Source organism: Lissotriton vulgaris, chromosome 10, assembly GCF_964263255.1.
Source record: "Lissotriton vulgaris chromosome 10, aLisVul1.2, whole genome shotgun sequence".
In the NCBI taxonomy this organism is placed as follows: Eukaryota; Metazoa; Chordata; class Amphibia; order Caudata; family Salamandridae; genus Lissotriton; species Lissotriton vulgaris.
Window position 1 is genome coordinate 546,381,695 of NC_141698.1, and position 19,130 is coordinate 546,400,824.

At 44.1% G+C, this 19,130-nt stretch overlaps 1 protein-coding gene across 2 annotated transcripts in view; it reads right to left on the reverse strand.

Annotated features, from left to right (window-relative positions):
* The window catches only part of LOC147688502 (coronin-7-like), a 1,252,182-nt gene that overhangs the window by 317,811 nt on the left and 915,241 nt on the right, over positions 1-19,130 (reverse strand). For both annotated transcript variants that reach the window (XM_086941395.1, XM_086941394.1), the window contains exons 15-18: positions 11,119-11,251; positions 10,115-10,290; positions 9,281-9,389; positions 7,761-7,847 (exon numbers count right to left, since the gene is read on the reverse strand). In XM_086941395.1, the coding sequence (XP_086797521.1) occupies positions 7,761-7,847; positions 9,281-9,389; positions 10,115-10,290; positions 11,119-11,251 (505 nt within the window). The remainder of the gene's footprint in view (positions 1-7,760; positions 7,848-9,280; positions 9,390-10,114; positions 10,291-11,118; positions 11,252-19,130) is intronic.

The following is a 19,130-nucleotide window of genomic DNA, read 5'->3' on the forward strand; positions in this document are numbered from 1 at the left end:
AGTTCTGTGAACCAATGTTGACACGGCCACGATGGGGCTATTAGGAACAATCTACAGGGCTATGCCTTGATCTTCATGAGCAATTGTGGCAGGAGTGGAATCAGCAGAAAAGCATAGGCAAAGATGCCTGACCATGCATTCCCCCCAGGATCCCGTTTGGCAATGCCAATTTGCGAAGTACCGGCATTTCTTGTTCTGCAGTGTCACAAAGAAGTCCACTGTTGGCCTGCCCCTTCTGAGAACAATGCTGTCTAGTGTCTGTTGATGGATATCCCACTTGTGGCAGGCCGATTTGAGCCTGCTTAATGTGTCTGCTGTTGTGTTCAGACCTCACGGAGGGTGTTCCGCCTTCAGAGAGATTTTGTTCTGCATTGCCCACTTCCAGATGCACTGAGCCTCCTGAGAGTGGGGAACGGATCTCGTGCCGCCTTGCTTTTTGACATGATGCATTGCTGTTGTGTTGTCTGTTCTGAGAAACACAGTAATGTTCCTTATCTTTGGCAGGAATACCTGCAGTGCCAATCTCTTTGCCCTGTGTTCCAGCAAATTGATATGACAATGCTGGTCTTGAAACTGCCAACGTCCACTGACCTGTAGGTCTTGCAGGAAAGCTCCCATCCTTCCAGGGAGGCATTGGTGGTGATTACTTGTGGAGCAGGCGTGGTGAGAAAAGAGAGTCCGACGTTAATATTTTGACAATGGGTACACCAAGGTATGGCTTTGATAATGCCTGGTGTGACTGTAATGACATCCTCGAAAGAACCTACTGACTGACACCATTGCAAATCCTGCTCTTCTTGCAATGGACGCATTCTTAATCGGTAGAAAGGAATAAGAGGGATACAAGATGACATTGTTCCCAGAACCATGAGGGTGGGGGGGGGGGGGGGAGAGAGAGAGGGAGAGGGAGAGGGGAGGTAGAGAGGGAGAGGGAGAGGGGAGGTAGAGAGGGAGAGGGAGAGGGAGAGAGCGAGAGCGAGAGCGAGAGAGAAAATCGAAAGTACTGGATGGATGGATGGGGAAGTGAAAATATGCATCTTGTAAGTCTAAGGTGGTTATATGATCCCCTGGGTTTTGGAGCAATAAAATGTCCTGAAGAGTGACCATGCGAAAGGACTGTTTTTTGAGGCAGGTTTTGAGTTCTTAAATCCAAGATCGGATGCCATTGTCTCACGTTTTTCCATACCAAAAAGAAACAGGAATACAATCCCTTCCCTCTTTGGGTGTTTGGCACCGGTTCTATTGCTCCTTTTTGGAGCATTTCAAGAATTTCCAAACGCAGGAGATGTCAGTGTTTTACTTCTTGCCGTCGTGTAGGAGTACAAGGTGGGATATGAAGGAACTCTAAAGTATGGCCGAATTGTACGAGCTTGAGGGTTTATAGGTCCGTAGTTATTCTTTGCCACTGGTGAAGGTGTAAAGAAATGTGCCCCCCTAGAGAAATCTATGGATAGGTTGGAACAAAAATAGCTGGAGCCTGAAATCAGTCATTGGCGTTGTGAGGTATCTTTTCCCTGATGCCCTGGTCCTCCTCTGGGGATAGATTGAGAATACAACCTTGAATGTGGCTGTTGTTGAACATACTGCAGTCGATATGGTTAGGAAGATGTAGCGTAGGAGGGATACCCGCATTGCTGATATCCACCGATATAGGAAAAAAAGGCCCTTTCCTCTAGCTCCCCTAAAGGGCACTTTCCGATATTGAAGCATCCCCAACGCCTTTGCTGTGTAGGTATCTTTCTTTATATCTTGTAACGCGTCATTGATATGTTTCCCAATAAAAGTTTCTCCATCAAATGGAAGGTCCAGAATCTTATTTTTCACTTCCGGCCTAAATGAAGTGGGTCTGAGCTATCCTTGATGGTGCAATACTGCCGGGCCACCCAGCGACCTGAATGCTGTTGTGATGATATCCATCGCACAATCTATCACCTCTGCAGATGCTCTTTCCCCTTCCTGGAGAATTTTCCTCACTTCCGATTTACTATCTTCAGGAAGTTGATCCACATATGGAGCCAGATCACACAACATTTGCCGATCATATCGACCCAGAATGGCAAGAACATTAGCTGCTAAGACAACTAGAGCTGACATCGAAGAAAAATGCTCACCAGTGTTATACACGCGCCTGCCTTGTATAACACTGCTGAGGTGAGGGCTTCTTCCATCGACTATGGACTTTTCGTCAATAGTTTTTCTTCAAGAGGCACTGAGAAAGGCTTCTTTAAAGAGCGTCTGCCTTGTGGGGGTGTAGTAGAAGACTCAGAACTAGCCTTTTATGATCGTTTGTCCCACACAGAATGCCCTTTTCTATCATTTTCATGTTTATGAAGAGATTTTGAGAGACTGTACCCATGAGACCCATGACGGAATTTGAAAACAAAACAAGTGATGGACCGAATGTGGATCAATGTCACACATTCACCCCAGTCCAAAGATCTGGGCCCAAATCCATCGTTTTTTTGCACTCCACACCACCCTGGGTTAGACAATGGCGATATGCAAATCAGCTCTGACCCTGTGCCCCATGGGAACAGTCCAGTCCGAACTACAAAAGCCATGTCCTTCCCAGAACGGAATCAAGCATCCGAGGACCGGACCGGTTTCGAGGTAACACCTCTCATCAGCCCGGCTAGCTTGACTCCAGTGGTGTGCAGTGCCTGGGACCCACGTCTGAGCATCCCCAGCGCACTTAGGGCGGAATTTGCAAACAAAACAAGTGATGGACCGAATGTGGATCAATGTCACACATTCACCCCAGTCCAAAGATCTGGGCCCAAATCCATCGTTTTTTTGCACTCCACACCACCCTGGGTTAGACAATGGCGATATGCAAATCAGCTCTGACCATGAGACCCATGAGACATCTTTTTTAGGGCCTTCTTTGGACGCTTACCACAGGAATGGGCGTTAGGTGATCTCCCCCCTTTATGGGACCTTCTGGATGACGAAGAGGAAGCCTCATCATTGTCCTCACTAGAGATTACTTCCTTTCTGGTTTTAAGTTCTGGAGCCATATAAGAAGGCGCCCCTCACGATCCCTCAAAGTTTTAATAGAAAAGGTACAACATACTTTACACTCCTTTGCCTTATGGTTGGGATACAGGCAATACATACAGTCACTGTGAGGGTAGTCTGTATGAAGCCCTTTCTTAGAGCAGATGGCACAGGCTCTAAAAATACTCTTTTTTTATCTTTATCTGACATGGCTATGCCAGAATCCTGTAGATCAGCACTGATGTAGAAGAAGCTGACCAGAGCTCAGAGGAGACTCCCTAGCATAACATGTGGTAGAAAATCTGAGGGTCTAGGGTTCTCTCAGGAGTGTTCCAGAGGGTAGGAAGTCCTGATTGGTTCAGGATTTACTTTTGGTCTCTTTTACAAAACAATAGAGATAAGTTAGAAAATTGAAATGGGCCTAGGCCTGGTTTCTGCTTTGTATTTGCTGTGCATTGCAATTTTGATGTACCGGGGACTCCCATCTCAACAACGGGAAATGATTCAATCATGTGAATCTATGAAAGTTCCAATACTGGAGTAATGACTCGTTATCCCAAAACATTGCATTGTCTAAGAGCAGTGTTTTCCTCATAGTTTCTATACACTCTGAACTCCCTTTCTGCAGCAGTTCATTTGGTGTGCCGTGAAATGTTTCTTTGTCTAGTAAAAGGGTTGGCTTTGTGTTAATGTATTCTTGTGCTGTTCAGTTACCACGCATGGCCCAATCTTAGGTACTTTTTAGGATTTTAACTTTAATCAATTCTTTCAAATCCCATCCATGATGGCAGGGATAGGCATGCTCCGCTATTTCTCCTAGGATTCACCATTCAGCTACAAAAACATAGGTTTCTGCCTTCTATATTTACATGCATTAAATATCTTTATTGCATTTTTTTCAAAAAATGTCCAGAGTTACAATTGAGTACATATTTGAGCGCATTAAAGGGTACCATTCTACACAATATAGATTATTAGCTTCCAATATCCATTTTTTCAACCAAATACACCTATTGCATGTGTTTTGACTGTTGTTGCAGATGTTAAATTAAATATTTATTCTGCATGTATTCTGTGCATACACTGCCTGTAGGCCTATATTTGATTGCATGATGCAATCTGAATGAATTCTTAGGGATTCTGCACATCCTGCTCCCTGTTGTGTTACAAGATGCATTTCAAATGTACATAGTGGGCACCCTAATACTAAATGACTGGGCTGCATTTTATAAATACTTAATAAAACAAAATAAATAATATTGTGTCTCTATTTTCTCTCTACATAATATTGCCATATAACATCACATCATAAGAACTACACATGCACAAAGGTTGCTGAGAATATATAAGCAGTCATTCATAAGTGAGTGGTACAGCAGATCTACTTCAAATCGGAGGATGCCCTGTTCTGCCCACCTCATGGTCACCCCATCTCAGGTAGGGAAACTGCAGAGTTTATGGTGGCAGGCTCTCAGTCAGCTCCATCATTAAACACTGCTTGTCAGTAGCCGATTGGCTACAGGACTGCTGGCTGTAGTGTTTCGGAAGGCTAGCCATATTAAGAGCTGGATTTGGATTCTGATTTTTCCAGCATGCGACCTTCATGGTTGTTACCGGCCAGAGGATAACATAGATTTTCACCATACATTGGGAAAAAACCTCTAGTGTATCAAGGAGAATTCAATCTTTTGTTTTTCAGAAACAGTACCCACTTTGAGGGCTTTTTCCAAAAGGACAAGTTACTTAACTTCAGTAATGCCTTATCTGGTAAAGACTATCTAGCCGCAGATTCCTTACTGTATAATATTCCCCAGGCATCAGACTTGATTCAGAAATTTTGGATGAGCAGTACCCATTCACACCAGTAGGTGAGGTATTCAGCTCCACGTGGAAGTGACCTGCGTGGTGCTTATGTAGGTGCCACCCCAGCGCGCTGTCAGTAACTTTTTGCGACTTTCCACACATGAAGCGCAGAACCATGAAGAACACTGACCAATGGTATGCCAAGCTTGGGCCCATAGAAGGGGTGAACCCTGTAATCTGAAATCTGTTTGTACAGCAGGGAGGAAGTGAGGGTCGGTAAGGAATCTGCGGCTAGATAGGCTTTACCAGATTAAGAGTTACCAAAGTTAAGTAACATGTGCATCTGATAGACACTTCTGACCACAGATTCCTTATCTTAGAACAATACCAAAGCACTACCTCCCTGGAGGTGGCGCTAGGATGCAGATTAAACTAAAAAGTCCTGTAGGACCAAATGGGCAAAGTTACTGTCACGCCGGACCGGACTGTCCAGGCAGTAGAGCTTTATAAACGTGTGTAAGGAAGCCCACATTGCTGTTTGACAGATATCCAGGACTGGAACTAACGCAATGGTCGCAGCGTTGGCCCTGGTAGAGTGAGATTGCAAGCAGTCAGGAGGTTGCTTTTGGCCAATGCGTAGCAGATTTTGATGAAGCGCACTATCCATTGTGAGATGGTCCGTTTCTGCTCTGCCTTTCCTTTCTTGGCCCCGGTGTACCCCACAATGAGCTAACCGTCCAGTTGGAACTCTTTTGTGTGGTCAAGGTAGAACTAAAGCACTCTTTTAGGGTCCAGTCACTGGAATCTCTCCTCTTCTTTCGAGGTGTCAGACAGCATAGAAGGCAGGCAGAGTGACAGATCGATCTTCAGTAAAATGGATGCTTAAGTAGAAGGACCAGCTTGTCTGGGTAGATTGTAAGGTATGAAGGTTGTGCTGACAGTGCCTGTAACTCAATGACCATCTGGGCAGATGTTATCACCACAAGTCACGACCATAAAAGGCCATCATGATGGTCTGAGTGGGTTGGTGTAGCGAGGCTCAAAAAGCAGCTCATATTAGGAATGGAAGAACTAAATTCAAATCCCACTGGGGCATTATAAAAGCCCCTAGTGGAAACATATATTGGGGACCTTTCACAGACCTATGCACAGCGGGGATTTAAAGAGGGATGGCTGGTCTGGCAACCGCAAACATGCAGAGATGTCAAAAAGGTAACATTTCAACAAGCCCAAAGCAGAGCCCTGCTGGCCCAAGGAAAGAATCAACAGGAGAACTTGGAAAAGGGGTACAGACAGATGGTCAACGTGCTGGCCTGCACACAATGCCACAAACTTGCGCCAACAGCACTTGTATACCGTCTTGGTGGAGAGACACCTGGCTGACAAGACAACATTGCAAATTTGGGGCAGAAGGTCGAAAACTGTAAGCAGTTGCTGTTCAATCTCCATGCATGAAGGTGAAGACTTTTCTGGTTCGGGTGAAGAACCCTGGACTGTTGCTGCAATATAAGATCTTCCTGAAGAGGCAGCCTGATAGGAGCACCAATGCTTCTGCTCAACAGCTTGGGTACCAGACACCCCAAGCTCAATTTGGAGCCACAAGAATGACTTGGGCCGGTTGTTCCTTATCTTCTTGAGAACTCTGGGTAAGAGTGGTATTGGCAGAAAGGCATACAGGAGGCCTGAGCTCCACTCAAGACGAAAGGCATCTCCGAGTGAGAGCTTTTTGGAAACTCCAATGTCCAAAACTGCTGACATTGCATGTTCTCAGTGTAGGCAAACAGATCTAATTAAAGTTCTCCCTACTCTCGAAAGAGAACTTGCGTCACCTCCAGAAGGAGACACCATTTGTGCTCCGATAAGCATTGACGGCTGACTTTGTCTGATTTGGAGTTCAGAGAGCCAGGTGTTGAACCATTAGGGATATGCCCTGGCATTCCAGCCATGTACAGAGGTGCAAAGCCTCTTGACAAAGGGTCCACAACCCTACCCCACCGTGCTCGTTGCAGTACCACATGGTGGTGGTGTTATCCATGAACATCTGTACTAGCCTTCTCCTTACTGAAAGAAGAAAGGCTTTCAATGCCAACCGGATCGCCTGAAGCTCCAACAAATTGATGTGGAGCCCGGATTCTACCGGAAGCCAGAGTCCTCATCTTCACCTCTCCCAGCTGGCTGCCCCAACCCAGAAGTTTTATGAAAAGGGGTGAGCAACCCAATACACCCTTGCAGGCTTGGGCAATTAGTATGTTTAAAGAATGGGCCAGCAAGGGATTTTGTTTGAAAATTATCAATTACAGCAAGAAAGGGGGACTCAGGTTGAATGGGGTACCCACACTTTCATTAGTTAGTAGCTGGATATAATTTCTCTGATACAGTTCAATGAGGTTACCACACTAACACAATATATTGAACGAATACAATGAATTGAAAAAATAATACAATAACCAGGTTGTTGATTCAAAAGATTATTATTTTCTTTAGAAAAGGAAAATTCTGTCAATGTTAAAAATAGGGTACAGAGAGATGCATTTGGGACATAGAAGGAGTATCTTATATGCTCCAATCAAACATCACAAAATAAGTCTATGCTGCCAATAAATAGTAACACAATGATTTCAAATCAATACAAGAAAATCAATGATAACTGATTGTCATGACATATTTATCTTGCCATAATATTCTGAGGAATACAGTCTGGCACAATATTCCAAGTTCCTATTTGTCCTGGGATGATTTTCGTGCACAGGCATGGGCAAGGTAGATGCTGGCTCGGGCAAGGTAGATGCTGGCTCTCTCAAAGACTACCTCAGTATGCATCATGTCCCTGATCTCCAAAAATGAACTATGGCAGCCTGACATCAAAGGAAGTAACAAATAAGAGAAGGAACCAACAGAGGTTTGTTCCACAACGCTAACCCTCTGTCCAAGCAGGATGACACACCATCATGTCCTCTTACCTCTCAGGATTGTCTCTGGCTGTGACAGCGTCTTCTGGAGCCCACCTTCAGGCAGACACCAGATCCGGATTTTAGCATCTTCTCCAGCTGCACAAGAAGACAAAAGATACTCAGTGATCAGCTGCACGGCTTTCAAGCAGACGCCATGCCTAAGGGCCAGATGTATCAAAGGGTTTTACCCATTCTGTGTCTAAGGGAAAATGTGTTCATACATATGGCCCTAAGTCTCTACTACAGACGCTAAGCTCAGCAATGCTCACCTCAGTCACTAATATTAGTCACTAGTTTTCACTCTTAGCAAAATGTAGCATGCTCATGCATTGTCCTAAAACACAAATTGTGGACCAACCCTGTATTCTTGGGTACCGGGGCAGTAAATTCACAACAAGAAACGATGGTTTGAGCCTAAGCTTCCTTGGCAGAACAAAACGTATGTGAGGAACAAATATACATACAGTTATATTTGTATCAGTGTATTTCTTTACTATGAAACATTAATAAACAACATATAGCTGCTTCAAACCAATGGCACAGTGCAGGCGAATTGTGACAAGTGATTACTGATGCCATGTGACTTTTACAGGGCATTATAAACCCTCGACTGATTAGCAGGACAATTTTGATAGTACAGGACTATCATGTTAGGTATACTGTACATAAATCTACAAAGGTTAACAGTTCTATGGATTTTCAGTATTTTAGTCACATACCCATCAAAATCAAACTGCTCGACATTTCTACTCACTCACTCATTCACCTATAGTCTCTCTCAATCACTCACCCTACCGTCCCTATTTGCTCACTACGTTTCAATGACCTGCCTTCACTCTCACATAATCCTTTACTCAGTGGCGGCTGGCATAGATCAGGGGTGGCGGGCGTGGGTAAAAAGAAAATTAATTTCACTTACCACCTCACCATGTTGCCCTCGCCACGTCTTTTCTCCTCACCCCTCTGGCCAGAACAGAAGTACCCAGGCTCCCCTGAGCCAATCACAACCCTGCAATGCAGCATTGTGATTAGTCTGAGTGCCGTGGTTCGGCGCTCAGGCGGGGACTGGAGGCCTGAGCATGTTCTCCAGCAAGGCTGTAATGAGCCTGGGTGGAGCACATGCTAAGTGCCCATGAAAGTTTGGCCGGCCTGAGAAGGCCGGCCAAACACTCATTCACCCTTAGAGAGTGAAAAACACTCCTCCCCTGCAGAGCAGGCCCGCCCCGCAAAGCTGTCACAACAGGAAAAAATAAAATATTAATAACTTTGAATTATAACCGTTTTATTGTTCTTTACACTGCTGAAAAGCAGTGGGGGCCTCAGCGGAGGAGCCACCATCGCCTTCACTTCTTGCTCACCCAAAGCTTTCCCTCTCCGACTGCTCGTCTTTGGTCTCAGCTCACTTATTTGTCTTCTGTCTGCTCACTCACTGATCCCAATTTTCTCACTTACTTGCATTAACACCTGGTTGCTCATTCACCCCATCGTCTGCACTGCCACCCACAGGCAGCAGAAACCTCCATACATACCCACTGCAAGGCGCTCAGTGCAGAAGGGGTCCCAGCAGAAGTCAGCCACCGCAGACCCATTCTCAATTGTTGGAAGGGCAGTATCTGGAAGACGGCCACGCCTGTTGAGCTGAAGGGAAGAACATGAAAGAAAAGTGATGGACTTGTAGCACTGGCTGGCTTCATGGTGATGGATCTCCATCAGATGAATAATTCCCCCCATATCAACTGATAGAAAAGGCAATGACAACGAGAAAAGACAACAGGCTGAGGAGAGGGGCTCACAATAGTACACAATCTAAATATGTAATTAGAAAAGGTGAAACTAAGTGGCTCCTTACTAGGTTCTAGCCACGTGGAATGCCTCAAGTAGGCTATAGAAGCAAGTGCTCATTACCTGATCACATAATTATTAACATGAATGAATGAAACACACATTTCACTAGAAATAATTTACTAACAACCTGCTCAAGTAAATCTTCATAGCCCTGAAGGCTTCCAGCTTCTCATTAGAAGTGGGCTACTTAGAACCTGCACTTCTCTATAAGGAGCAGGTCCTTTGTACCACTCATATCCCACTAACCCCTCAAATACTGGTGAATCTCTTGCCCGCCTTTGATAACACCCCTGCTCTGATCTTGTGAGACACAAAATATATGTGCCAGTCTGGTCAATCACTGACTATACCTCCAGCTGTAATGTTGTCACGCAAAAGCCTTAAAGATCCAGATACAAAAAACCATAACCTTTACGAATTAGTAGTGCAAATATGCTGAATGTTGAAATGATGAACATTAGGTGAAGAGGACACAAAGACCTTAGAGTTGAATCACAGTGTAGCAGTGGAGTGTTTACCTCCAAGACAGATATCTGTCCACCAGACATTAGCAGTGGGACAGCCACTCGCTCCTGGTTCACGCAGAACCCATCGCACTCTCCGGGTGTGGTCAGGTTCTGCCCCTTTAGGTTTGTGATGTGGGTGTCCCGATGCATGAGGACCCCTTGCGCATGACGGAACTTGGAACTCGGACCTGAAAAAAACCATTCATGGGTGAAAGGTGAAATTTAGTCGGCCAGTGCAAATGTCTCCGAATTATCACAAGAAAAAACTGTCAGAGTGTTAAAAATGCAAAATGTAAATTTGGGGCACGAGACGCAAGGTGCAGATGCATTGCCTTCTCAAATGCAGCATCATCCTAATATACACACACTCACACATTTGTAGCATATAGCACTATAGGCACCTTTAACTTCAAAGTCAATTGCAATACCTGACAACTACCAACCACCGAGAAGACTACACTCCGCCTCCCTTTCACTTGCCCATACTCAACACATCTACTGAAGCAGAGGTGGAGGACACTCCTCCCACATCGCAGTAAAGACCTGGAACAGCCTCCCCACGCACCTCCAGACCAGCACCTCACTTCCGGAATTCGAATGACCCTACAGACCTGACTGCTAGAATAAGCATCCGGGGTATGGATACCCTATCAGGTGACTAGCCGCGCTTCATAAATTCTGATTGATAGATGCCAAAGGGTATTTTGTTTCTTATACACTGTATAACCAGACGGCCCTCCGTTGTATATCACACACCCAGCAATCTGATTCTACATCTCTTCCCACCTATTCTGTAAATCACACACAATGTGCACCCACCCCCCATCTGCAACAGACACAATGTCCCGACTCCTCCTCCTCTCATTATACCGCAGACTTCTTTAAACTCCATCACTTGTGAAAATAACATGACAAAAAAAAGTAGGCTCTATGGTGGTTTGGAAGATATTTAAATGCTACCACAAACAAATCGGAGGCATCAGCTGGGGTTCAAGAGTAGTATGTGATGCACTTACCCAGAATGCTTTGCAGGGACTTCTGGCTTGGGCTGGAGATGAAGCCACTGGTACTGGAGATAGAGACAGCCATGCTGGAGGGTGTCGTGGGTGAAGTCAGAGAACTGGGTGGAGAGGATAGGTTGTCTATATCCTACCAATAAGAAATAAGGAATTAGGATGAAGACATGTTATTCACAATCTGTTGTCAATCACTTACATGAAATCATTTTACGGTTAAGTTACCCAGGTTTGTGGTTCTTTCCCATTATTGGCTTGTGGGCACTTCGCCACTTATGCCTCATTAAGGGGTCTCTTTTAGATCATTCAGGGTTGATAACTACAGTTACCAGGGTCACGAGCATCGCAATGTCAGGGGTAACTCTGTGGACTTTTGCCTTATGCACTTTACTCCATGTGCTTAAGAAGGGGAAAACAATAAAAACATCCAAAAAGATTGCAAGACCAAAGAGCACTGGAGCAGGGTGAGAATTGTTAATTTCAGCACAAGGGGAGCAGGTTTTGATGCACTTTACTAAAAGAAAAGAGAACTGCGAAGAGCACTCACAGGGAAGGAAGCCCGTATATCTGCAAAGCACTCAATTCAGTATGTCAACAGCGATTCCTGAAACAGCAGCTGCAGGCAGTTTCCATTCTGGCCTCTAGGTGGCAGGCTATGCTAACAACTTTAGAATGGGAACGAGCTAAAACAATATGATTCCAGGAGCAGAAACACAGCCACAAGTACTCAATCAAGTACAGAGAGTTACAGCGTCAGGACATCCAGGAAAACAGGCGTCAGGGCTTCTAACAACTCCTTCTTTAATATATAATCCCATTCCAGCGCTTTGTTTTCTACACTTACACACTGAAGAACACCAGAGACCAAGCCAATCTATTCAACATGAGGACAGAGTGAACATTAGGAATGTGCCAAGCAGGTTTATTCTAGGCCCGGGCGAAAGCTCCATTACGTGGGCGTTATCTTGCAAATTTCGCGTTAACCCCATGGAATGGCATTCCTGAAATTACGCTATTCCTTCACATCGCGTAATTGCACGCTGTTCAAGGTCAACATTTTGCGCACATAAGCAATGAGAACAACCAAAATGTAAGCGGCTGGTTTTTGTTTTTAGCACCTTCCTTAGAGTGAAATTAGTTCAAAGAGCCAAATGCCGGTTTTCTATTTCGATGAACAACGTTGTCGAAAAACAACCAAAATGTAAGAGGCTGGTTTTTGCTTCCATAGTGTTTCTTGCACATTCCTTAGAGTGAAGTTAATGTAAAGAACCAAATGGCGGGTTTCTAGTTCGCGTAATTACACGTAATTTCCTGGAGAGCCCACTTAATTACGCAAAAGGACAATGACATAAAATTCGCGCATATCCCCTACTACCACAACTCTCCCAATAACAGACCATTCAATGGTAAACTGCAAGCTACTATGGTTCTCTGCTTCACCATTCTTTTTCCATTAGCCTTAAAAAAAGACTCAGTGAACAACACATTTGCGTAAACAGGATCAATTCGTGCTGGCCAGTCTCCTCACCACAGGAACTATGTTGAGGTTGGTTACCGAGGCAGAACATGGATTTCTGATGGAACCAGCACTAGAATTGTTTGAAGGCTTGCTCACAGATCAACTCCTCAAAATCGTTCACGAATTCACACCCATCCAAATGCCTCATCTTCATTACATGATGTTTCATTAGTCACAAGAATAACCAGCACTGCAAAGCCAACAAGTCTGGTTACATTTTGAGTCCTGAGTAAACATTTAAAAAAAACCTGCTGCAGTGAAAAAAACGAAACAAAAAGCAATGACTATGTACAGTACACTATGAGATGGAGCATCTAGGGCTTGATGTACACAAGCCATTTCGCAGTTGCAAAGCCTGCAATTCACTAAATCAGCAGGTTTGTGACTCAATGACTTAATTACATGCTCTAAAACCACTTTGCGGTTCAGCAACAAGTTATAGAATTGCAAACTGGGTTCAGAAATGCATCTCAAATCTTGATTTGGAAGGGACGTGCTTAGGGCGAACTTTTCAAACAGCGATTTGCAATAATATGTATCAATTATCAGCGGCCACAATTTTGGTTGCAATCCCTTGATAGTTTACTTACTCCTTAAATAAGGTGGCACCCTATTCACAAAGGGGAAGGGGTTCCGTAGACCCCTTTCCCCTTTGCGAAAGGGAAAGAAATGTTTGTTTGGAGGTGGGCAATGGTCTACGGAACCAATGTCAGCTCTTGAACGTTTTTTTTTTAAAGTACCCTTTTTTCGTAAATACATAGTTTCCATTAAGAAAAAAAATGGGCTGCATTAAAAAGTAAATTATTTAAATGCAATCACAAACCTGGTGGTCTGCTGCCCCTTGCAGGGTACCCTCCGATCGATGGCATCCAATTGGAATGAGTTGCAATTTGTTGCCTCCTTCATGAATACTGATGAGGTAAGTCGAATTGCGACCCATTTCAAAAGGTGATTTTGCAAACCAACCTAGTAGTGCATAGGTCAGTTTGCAAAACCAGAATCGACTGTCAAAAAGTTGGTGCGCAATTTGCAACAACTTTTTGCGAATCAATTCTTTGTACCTCTGGCTCCTAATGTGTTATTACTCACAGTTTGAAGTGAGCACATATCCTATATCCTGAATGAATTTGGATTACGAATATGAATAAAGTGTTTTCTATACATAAACCTTTTTGTTTGTAATTATTTTTTATTGCTTATCATATGTAGACGAACAATAAGTGTATGAGCACCCCATTAATACATCAGCAGATAATTATCCAAACAGTACAGTTCTGGTATGTTCTACCCTCAAACCCCACCTCCCTGTTCAGGATAAATTCATACACCTACATGTGGCCTAATTAAGCAGTGTCATCCAACGCTAAACCCCATGTGTGCCACCCCATTGATCGCCCCTCCTCCCTCATCTCTAGTGTTACCTCTAGCATACTTTCTGAAATTTACCCTCCTATTTCTCTATGTCTCTCCATAAACCTTTTTTGAATACCCAGAAATACTTCACTCGTATATACTCTGATGACTAAGTAAACCAAATGTACCATGTGAGAATCAAATACATATTTTCGTGATATGTGTATGAGTGAGAACAGTTTAAACCTGGATAGTTCAACAGATTATCATTCAAAGAAAACACTGAGAGCTTTGTGCGGTAGCACCACACCACCACACCCCTACACAAAGAAAATAATAAATATCAAAAGCAAAAACTAAAAGAATAACCTACCCAAGGAGTGCACATACTTGGGAATTAACAACATACACTACAGTTCCTCATGCATTACAATGCAGACATTCCATAGGAGGCAGAATTGTATATCAAATAGGATGAAGTGAGTTAACAATTCACTGGGTGGAGCCAAAGTAAACTCTCTGAATATTTGATAGAATTAGTAGTAACAACAGTTGCTAAATTAGGCCAACTAAAATAGGAGGACATCAGGTAAGTGGCTTTATTTCAGTATAATCAATCTGTCCATCAATCTAACCATAAAATACTGAAAATACAACTTAGGGTGATCAATACATTTGGCTTATATTTTTTGTCCCTTGTTTTTTTTTCTACGTGCATTGCGGCGACCAGGCCACTTCTTCAGGAAAGTCACTCCAAGACCATATCCAGTGGATAACCTGCAGTCACATTTGATATTCCTAGAATAAAAGCAATGCAGCCGCATTCCGCGAATCATGTTATCCTAACTGATCATTCTGTAAAGTTCACTATATGACGTTCTGTGGTGAAGGGGATGTATCGAATCTTTCAAGTTTGTGGAACTGAAAGTCTTTTTTGTCAGAAATAAGACTGGTAGCCTGATGCAAGTTGGAATCAATGAAGGGAAATGACACACAGATCATCGGGTCCCTAACCTGGGATAAAACCTATGCAGCGGACAATGTACGGCAACGTCCCTAGGATGGATGCAATGCAACTACACTGCAAGAACCATGTGTGTCAACGCAGCCACACTTCAAAGTTCCACATGCAATGCCCCGCTGGGCGGGGAAAATGGAAAATCCTTCTGAGCTGTAGTAGTACAGAAGGAAAATCCTCCTTATAAACAGTCTGGACAGCAGCCCAACACAGGATGGAATCAAACAAAATAAGGAATGGACAAAGTCATGCTATGACCCTATATATCTTTGAGTATCAGTGGGGGTTCTAGAATGGGTCATGTGGGAGATGTATACTGACTGTACGCTAGACTGTGAGCACAAAACGGGCATGATGATAGCTAAAGCTAAAGCCATACAATTATAAATTTTATTTATCAGTGACAGATCGAGCACATTCGACAAATCGAGACACCAGAGTGATAGCCTGGGAAATGTAGTGCCTTCAGATTAGTGGTGTGTGTGCACCAACTGGATCAAGGTCCAAGCAAGGTATTTGTGTAGGGAACTGCCATACCTCTGACCATCGTAAGTTGGAACCTTGATTTCACGTTATGGCACTCTCGTCCCCCAACAACACACTAATATAGATAGTCTTAAACCCCTGCTTCATTTTCTTTTTATCAGAGACCAGTGCTCAACCAGGCTGATCCCTTGGTCATTCATACCGGGTTCGTCTCTCAAGTATCAAGAAAGCTCCATGGAGCTGCTCCTCGTCGAGGGAATGCCAAACTCACTGAATCAAAAACAGCTACTCATACCCCTTAGCAGAGGACTTTGACCCCGGACCATTCAGAAAAAGGCTGAAACTGCATAATATCATATAATTTTATTTACTCATTGCATTGTATTATTGTGGATGATCCAGGTCGGTTTAAACTTCCTGGCGTTCTAAAAAAAATAGGCAGGATTGGGTTTCCGGGAAATGCTGTTACTCTAGTGGGATTATACTGAGTGCTTTGTGCCTTTAGTATGTATGGCCTTGTAGCATTGCTGTTATTTGGGTATCTGCAAACCATATTTTAGAGCAGTGGTTATTAACCTTTTGACATCTGTGGACTACCACTTCATCTTTACTGGAACCCAGGGACCTCCACTAAATAGTTATTGGAATCGGGTTACTCCCCACTGAGTAATTACTAGTAGCCAGGGATCTAGGACTGAGCATTTTTGCTAATTTGAACAGCAAACCAATGTATAAAAAAATAGAAACAAGCATTTATCAAACAATATACAAATTATTAAATATTTTGATTTAATTCACAAACAAATCTTTGTAAAAAAAGTACATTTTAATTTTAATGGGAAGGTTGGAGATTTTCTAAATTTAGTTGAGGCTACTCATCATCCATACTATATTCTGTTGGATGCCCTTGCACTGCTCCTGTGAAACACTTTGAGGATACTAACTTCATTTTTAGCCTCTAATTTCAAATTCTTTCATATTTACAGAATGTTTTCAAATTTTCATGTGTACATTGTTCTTTACTTATAAACACCTTATTATTCTGTTAGTATTATTTAATTTTGTAGGCAGTCACGGACCCCCTGAGTAGGCTTCACAAACCCCCATGGGTCCCCATCAAAGGGGTTAATAGCCACTGCTTTTGAGGATTCCACCATAGATCGGTGAGTCAATACATTGAGTTTTAGTTGTGTCATCTACAATGTAGTTGCGGTTTCATTGCAATTTTCATTATGTATGACATAATTGTAGGTGTGTTAATGAGTGTAAAGGTTTCATAGGTGAGGCCACAGGAGTAACCACCTTGAACGTGTGCTGTCTGGGTTAGCTGGCACATTGCCAACCTTGAAGTATCTGAGTAAGGAACGTTAAAAAAAAGTGAAGTGTGGTGAAGAAGAGCCACACTAGCCATACTGTGACCTATCTCTGATTTGTTGGAAGAGTATTTCGGTTGAGTACCATGTTTTTTTTTTTTAAATCTGTTTATTATCAGTATAAAAGGTACAGCGATAATGGCACTTTACATTCTTAAAATTTTGTTCAGTGACATGCTCATACATTTACGGTGCCCTGGTGAAGTATTAGGCATTTTCAATTTTCTTTTCATTTTTATGTAACCAACACCCTAGAAAAAACATCCCACCTCCCATCCCTCCCTCCTCCGGCACTCTTAAGCAATTACGTTTCAAAGTCTTAGTACTTGGCGTTGCCCATTACAGTCTACATCATTATAGGTTCCATCACAATCATATAGGGTCATACAAACAATAAATGTATAGGGTGCGTGAATGAATGCTGCACCTGGAATCATGTAATGTCACGTGGGCATGAGTTAGTGACAGTTATATATAAAATCCTCTCCTCAACCAGCATTTGATGAGTGGTCAGACCCGCTGGTCCCTTCTGCTCCGAATGTCCCCAATATAGCATACCAATCTAGGGAAATTGGCGTTTTTCTGAGGCCCCTGCGTTCTTCGCGTTGTAACGCCTCGCCCTCCGCCTTACCCCAGCGTAATACCTCCGCCCTCCATAGCTCTGGGTCAGGTGGTCTGGCCGATTTCCATCGCATTGTGATTGTGCGTTTTGCAAGCAATAAGGCCATGTCAGTGAAACGGGCTGCCACACTCCTTTTGCGCTCCACTGGCCCTAGTCCTAGTATGGCGTATTCTATGGTATCTGTCGGTCTGGAGGTAGCTGCGCTAGTGAGCGCCTCATGTATCGTGTTCCAGTAATAGCCTAGCTTCGGGCAGTCCCATAGCATATGAATCAGCCGTGCATCATCCATTCTGCAATGGGGGCACGTGTCAGCCGAGTTGGGAAACATAGCATGTATGCGGTGGGGTGTAAGATACGCCCTATGTAACACCATCAATTGTATGAACTTGAACTTCGGGTTCCTAGCCACTTTTTTGGGAAATTTGAGGATGCGTTCCCACTCCTTATCCCTAAGCGGTCTGCCAATTTCACCCTACCATTTCGCTCTTAGGGGTTGGAGAGCTGTTGCTTTTCCTGCTCTAATACCAGAGGTAAGCCATTTAGTTAGGTGGCTGCCGGTTCCCATAAGGTAATTGTTAGCAGTGGGTTAGTAGGGGGTTCGTCCCCAGTCTGTGTCCATGTCTTTAATATGTACTGCCGTATACCGGCATGCAGCAGGAACGATCCTCCCGGAATACTATGTGTGGTGCGGAAGTCTTCAAATGGCATCATGTGACCATCTGCAAACAGGTCCCCGGTTTGTGTGACTCCCGCGTCATGCCACACCGCGAGTGTTTGGGTAGACAGCAGTCCCGTCCCCAGTGGGATACCTAGTAGTGGGATCGTGGGGGCATATGAGGTCGTCGGTGCAGTGTATTTCACCGCTTTCCTCCAGTAGGTTATGGCTAGTCGGAGGAGTGGGGGCGACGCCACCGGAAGCTCCGAACGAGGCAAGAGCAGTGTATGGATTTTCCCTCTCGACCAATCCTCTTCCATTATGCCGATTTCATGCAAATTCCGACCCGCCAGCCAGTAGGCGAGCCATTGTAGTTGGCAGGCAAAGTTCTATGCCCGGAAGTCTGGAACGCCCATACCCCCAGCTGTCGAGCTGAGTTGTAGTTTGGCAAGACTGATACGCCTCCGTCCTGATCCCCATATTAGTTCAGTTAGGGTTGTGTATCGCTCTAAACAATGCAGTTGGGATCAGAAATGGTAGGCTGGTGAAGTAATAAATTAGGCGGGGGAGTACTACCATCTTGGAGATAGCCACTCTACCGGCCACAGATAGTGGCAGTGTGGCTGAGAATTGTACCTGGGACTTCAGTGCCGACAGTGATCTACCCAGGTTGCCGTCTACCATGTCCCCGGCCTCCCTATATACTTGTATCCCCAGGTAACGGAAAGTTGTTTCCGCCATTTGAAAGTTATGTGGAGCAAAGAGCAATGGGGTGGACGCACCAGCGGTGTTAAAACAGTATCCGTATGATTTAGGCTCACTAATGGTGAGGCCCGAGAGCGTGCAGAAGTCTTCAAATATTTGGGGTATGGGGTCTTAATCGCCTCTCAAATTTCGTAGGTACAGAATAATGTCATCAGCGTATGCGGATACCACATGTATTGTCCCGCTTCTCGATATGCCCCTATGTGGCGCCAATGTCCGGA